The sequence below is a fragment of the Caenorhabditis briggsae genome (assembly GCF_000004555.2).
Source record: "Caenorhabditis briggsae complete genome, chrIV, whole genome shotgun sequence".
NCBI classification, from domain to species: Eukaryota; Metazoa; Nematoda; class Chromadorea; order Rhabditida; family Rhabditidae; genus Caenorhabditis; species Caenorhabditis briggsae.
In genome coordinates, this window is record NC_013487.2 from 9,558,204 (window position 1) to 9,568,796 (window position 10,593).

General features: G+C 35.4%; 3 protein-coding genes across 3 annotated transcripts in view; all 3 read right to left on the reverse strand.

Moving 5' to 3' along the window:
• Nucleotides 1-619: 619 nt before the first annotated feature.
• Nucleotides 620-925, reverse strand: CBG26390 (the record flags this gene model as incomplete). Its single annotated transcript, XM_045235719.1, has 1 exon — nt 620-925. One exon carries the CDS (start codon nt 923-925, stop codon nt 620-622), a length of 306 nt encoding a protein of 101 aa, XP_045098200.1.
• A 3,317-nt stretch (nt 926-4,242) lies between these two features.
• CBG03373 lies at nt 4,243-6,412 on the reverse strand (the record flags this gene model as incomplete). Its single annotated transcript, XM_045235720.1, has 10 exons — nt 4,243-4,374; nt 4,420-4,492; nt 4,535-4,660; nt 4,690-4,872; nt 4,916-5,041; nt 5,088-5,314; nt 5,364-5,876; nt 5,918-5,999; nt 6,209-6,299; nt 6,346-6,412. 10 exons carry the CDS (start codon nt 6,410-6,412, stop codon nt 4,243-4,245), a joined length of 1,620 nt encoding a protein of 539 aa, XP_045092371.1.
• Nucleotides 6,413-8,047: 1,635 nt separating this feature from the next.
• The window catches only part of CBG03374, a gene marked incomplete at both ends in the record, with an annotated part of 3,256 nt that continues 710 nt past the window's right edge, over nt 8,048-10,593 (reverse strand). Inside the window, 4 exons of the mRNA XM_045235721.1 lie at nt 8,048-8,073; nt 8,729-8,936; nt 9,530-9,533; nt 9,828-10,448. Coding sequence (XP_045092372.1) covers nt 8,048-8,073; nt 8,729-8,936; nt 9,530-9,533; nt 9,828-10,448 — 859 coding nt within the window. The remainder of the gene's footprint in view (nt 8,074-8,728; nt 8,937-9,529; nt 9,534-9,827; nt 10,449-10,593) is intronic.

Sequence of the window (10,593 nt, forward strand, 5' to 3'; positions counted from 1 at the left end):
TCGAGAAAAAAACGTTGACTTTTTTGATGGGATGAGAAAAAAAAATGAATGAAAGAAGAGTCTTAGGGACGAATATAATGATGATGGTGGAAGAAACTGAAAAATTGGCACAAACGAGGATTAGGAATACGTTGGGAAGATTCTGGGCTTAGAAGAAGACAGTGGGAAAATGTGTAGGAAATTCTTGAAGATTTGAACCAATCACTTAAATTGGATAAGAAGAAAAAAGAATGCGTGGGTTTGTCGAGATTAGTGATCAGTAGTTTGGTCTTCTGGGCAAATCTAAAACTTGAGAATTCTTAAAATAATCTATCATAATTAAATTTATTTGACCTGAATGGCATATTATTCTAGAGAAACGCCGCAAGCTCCCACAGCGATAACTACCGTAACCTTAAAGTTTTTATCTTCTTTTTTTTGGAAAAAGCAGTGAAAAACGAGAAATTGAGTCTAGAAAATGAAAATATTTTTAGGTTACTGTAGTTTTTTTTCTGTACCAGAATAATGTTATAATTAAATTGATTTGACCTGAACGACCAAAAGTACCCAATCAAAATTAAAAATAATCCATCTGTCACAACTTGGACTACTAAAGAAAGAAACCAAAAAAAAACTGGCATCAACACAGAAGTACGGTACTATTTTTATAAGTTCTTTGATCTCGAAAAGCACAAAACATGACCAAATATGCAAAATTTTGAAAATTTTCATACGATTTTAGGGAGGCGAGGGTGTTAAATTTCGCGCAAATCGGATCAGTTTCTGTGTGAGGGTGGAGGGAGAGAGAGAGAAATGGAGGGAGTAGAACAGAGACAAAATTGAAATGCAAATGGACTGTGTCCAAAAAGAGAGAGAGAAAAAAACGATTAGTCTGACCTCTCCATTTTTGCCAATACCAATGAGGTTCTAAGCCGATTCGGCACATCACTTTGTTTGTATGGAAATGGTCATTCTGAAGAGGGCAACGGGTAGAAGATCTAACCCAAAAAATCAAGTGCATTGGCAAATATTGTCTCGGGGCCCTTTTTGATATAAGAAAATCACCTGGGGTTCAATTTCCGCTAGAAATAACATCTAAACACAATCCGAAGACAATCATTGCAGTATCGTCTATAATAGCCCTCGAAAAAAGACAATTGATGTCAATTTGAATAAATTGGCTCGTTTTTTCTCCCCAAAAGTGATGTTTCCTCTAATATCGTATCCTTAAGTCTAAAACAGTGGAACTAAAATTGTTAAGAAATAAATAATAAGAAGATTAGTATAAGCCAAAAGACTTTGCTTTTCTGAGCTGCAGAGGCAAGCTTCGGGGAAAAACATTCCAGTCACACTGATTAAAAAAGCATATCACCGGAAAGTAATCAAAATATCTTATAGATTCTGATTAGATTATTTTGGCTGTTCCGAGCTTGATTTTTACAAACTGCCTACTGTAGTTGATTCCTTCGAAAAAAACCAAACAAAAAAGAAGAAGAAGAAGACGATTCTAAACAAACTTGCACTATATGTCTTAACGTCTGGAGCATTTGGCTCTTTTCTTTTCTCTCTAACAGGTTGTGCAAAAGGGTATTGCGTGTGTCCCAGCCAGGCACTCATTTCTCTATTCTACTCTCTCGCCCCCGGAGACGCAGAGAAACGACGGACAGTTAGAGGAAATAGGAAATGAGAGGGAAAGGTCAACTAGAGAGATGAAAAAGATGTATGAGACAAACGCTTATTGCTTTTTGTTTTCCATAGTAGCGAGTACATGAGAAGAAGAGATTTAGAGTGGATGGGTAGATAAGAGCATTACAGACTAAGAGGAGCAGAAAAAGGCCTGTTGTTGTTGTTATCGATTAGCTCTGGTCGCGCCTTCATGTGTGTCTGTGCCCAACAGACGCAGTTTGGTTTGCTGTCGTCGTTTTTTTTTCTACTGCCTTCACACATCTTGAAAATAATATGAAAGAAGAAGAGACACAGACACTGTTTCTCGTTTAAAATATGTATTTAAAAAAGTAAATGGGAAATAAAGAAGAAGAAGAAAATTGATGATGATGATGATGATGGTGATGATTATGATGAGCGGGAAAAGTCTATTAGCGGGAAACGAGGAAAGAGTTGAGAAGAAGTGATATTCTGAGATGAGAAGATATATTGGATGTGGAAAGAGGGAATTCCAGGAAAAACCTTTATGTTCATGAATTCTATAAAACTTTGCATTCAAAGAATTCACAGAAAAAAGAATAACCTAGATTTAGTTTTATGTATTTTTATAACATACGATTTACCATTTCAATTAGTTCTTAAAATACATTTAAAATGGTGAATCAGAGGTATATCGGAAACGCATAAATCTCAATGACATGTTCCTATGTTTATTAGCAATGTACAATACCAAAATCAAAGGAAAATGACTAACATTTAGAAAAATAAATTAGTTTTTTTGAAAATCTAGGTGAGGAACTGACTTACGTGACAAGTGAAATGCAACTATTTAGCCTTCACTGCCGAATCGAAAATAGAAATTTCGTCCTTATCAAAGTGTTCATCAACGTACAGATGATCAGCGATTCTGTGTGCGTAGGTCTCCCAAACCTTTCGTCGAAACATTGCAACATTTCTTCGTTTTTATCTTCTTACCCATTATCATTTACGTAAATTGTATTCCCCTACTGCGTCATTGGTGCATGTTGTGTACATATTTTTGAAGAATTTAGGTGCTTTTAAGGTGTTTCTTTTAAGAAACTATAAGTGAAACGTTAAGAATGCAAAAAAAAGGCGGGGAGATCAGAACTACAGTACTATCAGAGAACTAAAGTATTATCAGAGACAGAGAATATGGGAAATTAACGAGCAGTTTGAATTCAAATATCGTTATCAGTTGACAATAAAAATGATCAATCGCTAGGGAGGCCAGGTAAACGAGCACTCAATTAATCATTGTACTCGAGAACCTTGAATTTGTGACGCATTTGAAATGAGGTCTTCTAATATTGGCAATTGCAAAAAAGAGCATACAGGAATCTGAAGTATTCCGAAGAAACCGGAAAAAGAAGGGCCCTCACACTGTCAAGTTTGAGCTAACTGATATTATGATGAACAATTTATCAGTTGACTACTTTTTCATATCTTTAACAGAAACCAAGATGAGTTGGCTCAAAGTTGAGAGTATAAGAGCCCTTCTATTACAGCTTTTATGGTATTTGCAAATCTATTCAATCAAATAACTTTCAGTTTTCATAGTTTCTGACATACTTGAAAATTCAAGGCTTGGGGTTTTCAAATTTGAAAAAAGGTCCGAATATTCGAAGTTGTGCAATTTGGTAGAAATTTCGTTCATATTTCTATTGGTTCCGAAGTTTAAAATACCATGTCTTTTTTTGAAACCGGGCCGGGCCGAGTTTTTTTTCTAAAAAAAATTCGGCCCGTCCCACCCCGTTGCAAATATGAATTTTTATTTAGTTTGGTATTTTCTTTAAAAAACAATAATTTTTCGAATTTCAGCGCAGTAGCTACTTACGGTTCAAGACTCATCGGTCTTTCCCGAGTATAATTTCCTATTACTAAGATTTCATCAAAAAAAGAAAACGTTCAATTTCGTCTGTCATCTAAAACGAAAAATGGAGGTGGTGAAATAAACAAATTTTCAATTCAGACCTGCCATTTTCATTTCTCCCTAGGTACCCTGACGGATGTGCCTGTCAAACTAGTAATTCATCAAATTTCTCATTTTCTCTTTTTTTTCTCTTTGCAACGACTTCAAAACCAAAGTGTATAAACCTATAATTAGATTGAAAAAGAAACGTCCGTCCGGTTCCGCGAATCCGGGCGTTTCTTGTGAAAGGGATCAAAGAATAATGAAACAGATATGTGCACTCTACAGTATACCATACTCTACTAAACCTTTTTATCTTTTGTAAACACTCTGACTATGAGCGGAACACTTTTTACTCACTCGAAACGTCCCAAAGGACCATCGATAATGTAGTTTTGTTTGTCATATTCATCATTTCAGTTCTCTAAAAACCGCCACTGCCCGAAACGAAAAAAAATGGAGAGAGTGTTTGTATTCACTAGAGACTTGACTTTGTTTTCTTTTCGGACTGACGAGAATTCATATTTTGGAACATTTTGCAGAGGGATACACAAAAAAGGGAAGTTTTTCATGGAAAAATAAACTGGAAAATATTGGTCAGTTGAATTCATACGCCTTCATGATCTTCTGATAGCATTTGTCGGATATTCTGAAAAACCAAATAGAAATTATAAATGGAAAGGTTGATCTAAATACTTCTCTTTTGTTTCTAATTTTTCCATTTTCAAACGATCTTTGAGTTCGAGATCTACCATAGCTAGCGTTGAGAATCTGGCTGTACCGTGGAATTTTAATACCGTCTGGAACTTGAATTTTGAGGTTTTAAAACAATTAAAATACCTCACCGAGTTTGAAAACCTTCCTGATTCTTTGATGCGTTCAGTTGTCAAGTTTCCATGGAATTGGAAAAAATAATGACTGAAAACAAGAAGAAAAAAGTGTATCATTAAAAGTAATTACCCAAATTTTCTAACATTCCAGTTTCTTGTGTCTATCTGAATCTTGGAAATGCATTTGAACATAGAAAATTCTTTTCTTATTAGTTTCAGTAAAGACTTCATAACTTCCTTCCTGAAAAACCATAAACTTTTGTGAATTTTAGATTTAAAACAAACTGAGTTTTTTTTCCTAGTTCAACTCTTTTGGAACATATGCAGAAGTCTTCAAAAATACCCGCATCTTCACAATTTCTGTTACTGGAAAGTTCGGTTTCAAAAAGAGATCTTTGAAATTCAGAATGTTCAAAATTGGTCATTAAATCCAGCAGAGTTTCAGATATATCGTCGTCTGTGATCAATCTGAAAATAAAAACTGAGAAATTAATATTGATAAATCATCTACCTGTCTACGTTCTTGGATAAACTGCTAATTTTTCCTGGAAATTTTGTTCGGAGCCGGTCAGATGGTCTAATCAGAAACAGACCATATTTTGATTCTATCTTTCCACTTTCCGTTTTATATACAGTGCTGAAAAACAAAAACTTCGTCACGGTTGGTATACCTATTCTTATACCTATTCTTGGATCCACCACTTAAAACTATAATTGTCGTGTTTGCAAGAATCCCTTCGTCAAACAAATCTTGAAATGAATCCCTTAATACTTCATCCAGATTCACCAATGTTCCATCAAGAGGAGAAGCGATATCATCGAGATGAAGAAGAGAAAAATGACAAAACTTCTTGTTGTGAAAAGCTTTCGTTGAATTGACCCATAACGAAACTGCATCTTCTACAGTAACCTGAAACATTTAACTGTAGGAAAACTGATCTGAAGTTCTTGAATCGTACACGTCCATCTGTGATACAGTTATCCACATGACCCAGATATTTACGATTAAAATTGTTGTAGAGTTGTGAATGGAAATCAAATTTATCCCCAAAATGTTTAGAGATTCTATCGGAGTCAGAATGCAGAAACGTAACACATCTCGGTTTTCTCCATGTTCTAAACAATTTCATTGAATTCTCCCAGTTATCTATGGACCTCTGAAATTTCGTGGTTCTCATCTCTAACACTTCTTGAAAACCTCTGACCTGATTAAACATTGAAAATGACAAAAAGTTGTGTTTGGAAGCAAAACTGAAGGTTCTTTTGAGATGACGCATTGCTTGATTATGAGACATTCCAGTTACAATAAGAACCATCAATCCATCGGTTTTCTGGGATTTTCGAAATTCCAATTTTTCGAGTTTCGGTTGAAAATTGAACCATGTTTTGTTATAAAAATGATAGCCTGATGGATCTCGGCAGAAAACAACAAACTGCTCAAAATCTATTCTAGTTGGTATTCCTGGCTCAATCTGAAAACAAAATTGTTCATAAATCCAATTTTTGCCCCTACGTTAGTTTCATTTTTTGATGCATCCACTAATATCGTTCCATTTAAAAGCTCTTCTCGTTTTATAATTTCTGTGTAGACACATCTAAAATTAGAATTCTAGTCTTTGGAGAACCAGGTAAACAACAAACGTAAAGTTTTGATTGTTTTCTTTTTTCCGCTTTTCAATCAAATTTTCATGAATTGTTAATACACCATTCATGAAATTCGCCCATTTTCCCATTGGTGAATTGCACGAAAATCTGTTCAGAAAAAAAAAATGAAATACGTAGGGTTTTTTTTTCAAAAACCTACATCATTGGAGCAGTCAGTTCAAGCAAATCGAATTGTCTTGAACCAATTACATATGGCTGACACGAATTTTCCTCTTCGACCTTCAGAATATCTAAAAAGAATCAATTCAGAAAATCTAAAATAGATAGGATAAAAACCATTGAAATGCCGAAAATTATCGAATGGTTCTTCGTTGAAACCAATTGCCAAATCATGATTTCTCATTTTGGAACTTTTAATTTGAATCCATAATGGTAACATAAATAGGAAAAATAAAATGAAGAAGATTATAGTGAGTTGAGGAAACATGGAATCCAGTAGAAATCTCATTCAAATGAAGCCGTTTTTGTCAACAAAAATGTAGATCGAAATTAGCATTTTCTCCATTGAAGAATGGAAACGACGATGTTCCGGATGGTTCGATTTGATTTAAAAACAAGCCGGAAAAATCCAAATCTCTAAATTCTTCAGACAAAAGAGCAATTATGGATTGTCCAGAAGAAGTTCAAAAAAAATTAACAACAGAAACATGAAAAATTCTTCATGTAGTATTTATCAATTGGAACTTATTTCAGGACGCAGAAGTTTGAAAAAAAAATGAATGAAGGGCTTAAACATTAAGTAAAACTGAAATCTGATACTCAATAAACTGTTTTGTTTTCAAATTTATTCCTCATTTACCGTAAATCCTGTGATAAAAGTGCCCCCACACTGTCGAGTCTGAGCTAAGTTTTCTTAGCTCCTATGTAAGATATTATTAGGTTGTTTGGAAAATTCCTGTCATTTTTGATCTGTTGTTTTAAAACTTTGTTTTTTTTTCAAACGGGGTACAAGCGAGGGGGCTATCGGTTTATCAGTATATTGGTAGGGTCTTACTAGGGAACCAAAACACCTCGTCAGTTTGGATCTTGATGAAATTTTCAGGATATGTCCAGGATAGCCTATCTAGACATTCCTGAAAATTTTAGAACACGCTCGCCAGTTTCAGCCGAGTGATTTCAGTCCGAAGTTTTAGCGTAGGTTTTGAAGGGAGAACTTTATTTTTCATATTGGCACCTTAAAAAGCTTGAAAAATGAATACAGGTTTACGTGACCCTTCAAGAAAAAGTGAAGTGTGAAGTGATGAACCAATAAAAAACAGATTAAATCGCGCCATCGACAAGGAGTTCTTTCTCTTCTGACTCCACTTTTCGTTTCTTCGGATTTATAGCGCCTAGAATTGATAGATTATTTATACCATCCTATTCATACTATTTTTCTCAATCTCAAATTTTAATATTACTAAAAATTCAGATGAGTGAAGAAATACTATTTTCCAAAGAATTTCGAGTTCTAATGTTTTAAATTTCCAAATTTGCGAAAATTAAAAAAATAGAATTTAAAACTTTGTTCCTATTGTATTTCTTACCTTATTATCTTACCAAAATGAAATTCTAAAGGGTGAACATTTTTCCTAATCCCTTTTTCAGTATTCCGTATTTTTGTTTTAGGCTTTTTTGAGGGTCTCTTATTTTTCTACGAGTCCCCAAACTGGAATACAACAAATTCTCGCAATACTGACGTTATTCTTATAAAAAGTATATATAGTTACTTTTAAAAAGTTCTGAGGGTGTATTCAAAAAAGGATATTCTAGACATTTATGGAACTGGACAATTAAATTAGGACGATACAGTATTATTGAATTTGCGAGATTTATTACATTACAGTGGAGGAGACCCATAGAAAAATAGGAGACCCTCAAGACAGGCCAGAAGAATACTGAATCCTAAAAAAGGGATCAGAAAAAATTTTCACCTATTTTAGGATTTCATTTTGGTGAGATAATAAGGCAAAACGTTTATAGAATAGGAACAAAATTTTTAATACTTGTTTTTGACTTCAGCAACTCTGGAAATTTAAAACATTGACACTCGAAATTCTTTTTTCTTTCTTTCACTCGTCAATTGCTATGTTTTTCGCCAAAATAGGTGATATTGAGATTTTTTTATTTCACTTTGTAATTATTGTAAAAATCGTATTTTCAGGTGGAGTAAAAGGTAAGTTGGTAAGTATGCAATAATTACAAAGTGTAAATTATAAAAATTTTCGATTTTTCATGCAATTTCAAAAAAAGTGAAAGTGAGACATATTTTTTGAACAAGTGAAAAAAAAACAATTTTCAGCGAATTTTTTCCCATTTTCTTCTGTTTTTGATTGCATATCAATTTTAAATGGAAACTGCCATAAGTCTTTTTCAAAACCAAAACATTGAGTTTCAAAAAATCAGTAATATGTCGTTCAAAACATAAAAGAATATGGAATAATAAAGGAAAAGTACGAAATCGGAAGACCTGAACAAAATCAAATCACAATAGCACTCAATTGATATCTCTAGGAACTCCCACTGAACGGTTTAGTTCATTTCATCGAGTGCCAGCAAGCCAGGCGAGGAGATGCTTTGCGGCGGCGGTGTGCCCCATATGCCCCGTATATGCCCCATACCGGCGTCCTTTCCCTGTACCCAATTCATCGGCGCGTCCTCCGTCGCCCATCCATTATGCGTATGCGCGCCCAGGACCTGTGTGGGGATGAATAGGAATCACAAGTTTGGGGTTCGATTCCCTCGTTGTCCATTTTCTTTTTTTTTCTTTTTTTTCTTGGATGTTGGAGAAATGATTTGCATTTTTCGAAAGTTAAAAGTATATTTGCTCTTTTATTTGAGTGGGAAAAAAGCTCGAAAAAGCGATTTATTGAAAAATTCATTTTGGACTTTTTTCGAAAGATATCCAATAAGAATGTCAGTCGAAATCCTTCGATTTGACCATATTGGTTGCAGAACAGTGATAAATCTGTCAAGAAGTATGTATATCTATGTTTTTACACAATTTGAGTGCTACTGGGTGATTTTCGAAGGACTACGATTCATTGAAGTTTCGGAAGAAACCACTTATTTGGGATTTCAAAATGGATATCGGCTACAGAATCTTGTGAAAAGACTTATTTTATCATCTCATTACGTTTAGAATTCATTTTAGCATTAAAAAAATTTTCGAAAAAATGTAAAATTTCGCAAAGGCCATGGCAAAATGTTTCCAAAAAAAAAATTTGTTTTGAAATATGAGAAAACTTTTTCAAATTGTGGAGAAACTTCTAAAAATACGATTCACACTCAAAAAATGCCGAAAAACTTTCGTTAACCCTTTCAAAAACTCACTCTAAAAGTGAGAAATTAGTACTGAAATCACTTAAACAGCCCATAACTCGATTTCTAGAAATTTGTGCAGAAAACCAAATACCCCACGAGACAGCCCGTATTCAAAACTATAAATGAGCAAATTTAGAAAAAATTCTGAGATGAATGCTAAACTTGGTTCCCTTGTGAGACGGGGTGGGTGTTATCCGTGAATTTTGGGAGTTACCCAGTCCAAATGGGAGTTACCCACAACGGGGGCTATATTGGGGCTAACAGGGAAATTGTGCAGTACAGGATTTCCCGCGCGCTCCCCGAATGCCTAAGCGGGAGTTACCCGGCTAAAACGGGTGTTACCCGCCAAAAACGGGAATTACCGGACCCTTTTGGGAGGATCCCATGAACCGATGGGATCCTCCCAAAAGAGACGGGTAACTCCCGTTTTCGGCGGGTAACTCTTTGAGATTTACCTGTGTCCAGCATTCCTTGGATGTTGTTGACGTCCTTGTCCTTGTTGCTCCCTCTTGTGACACATGGTGAAGTGATGTTTTCCTTGACATTCCTTGCATTTCCAGCTGCAGTCTCGAGCCACGTGTCCAGCTTCCAAGCATTTGAAACACAGTTGTAGTTGACCAGCTCTCACTTTCCTTTCTTCATTCGTAGCATACTTTCGGCAGTCCATTGGATGATGCATCATTCGTTCTTCCACACAATACTTGCACGGCTTCTTGACCTTCTCCTTCTGACGATTGTTCATCGAATTCTTCCCTTGACCATGACGATTCTGCACAGCCATTGTAGTTGTACGCTGCTCATTTGTTGGTTTGATTGCAGCCAGCAAACTCTCCGATCTCGAAATTTTTCCAACCATCTCCAGCAACTCACTAGCTTTGTACGGCGTATCTCTGCATCCTTGGGTATAAGCTTTCCTGACGACGCGGAACGGCAATTTGCTTTCGATAGCATCAGCAGTTGATAAATTGTCCATCTCGCATCCAAGTGACATAAGCTCATTGAAAATCATTTGAGCATTGATGTAGAACTCTTGTAATGCTGCAGGCGAAGTACTGTTGGTGATATCCGGCAGCTTCCTACAGAAAATGTAGGAGAAGATGTTTGTGACGCAGTAGTCCTCCGTATTGCAGCTCCAAGATGTCAATTGCCACTTGATATTTTTGAACAGTCAAATTCTTCAGTAGTTTTGCTGGCTCTCCCGTGACAGCAGTTTTCAGCAAA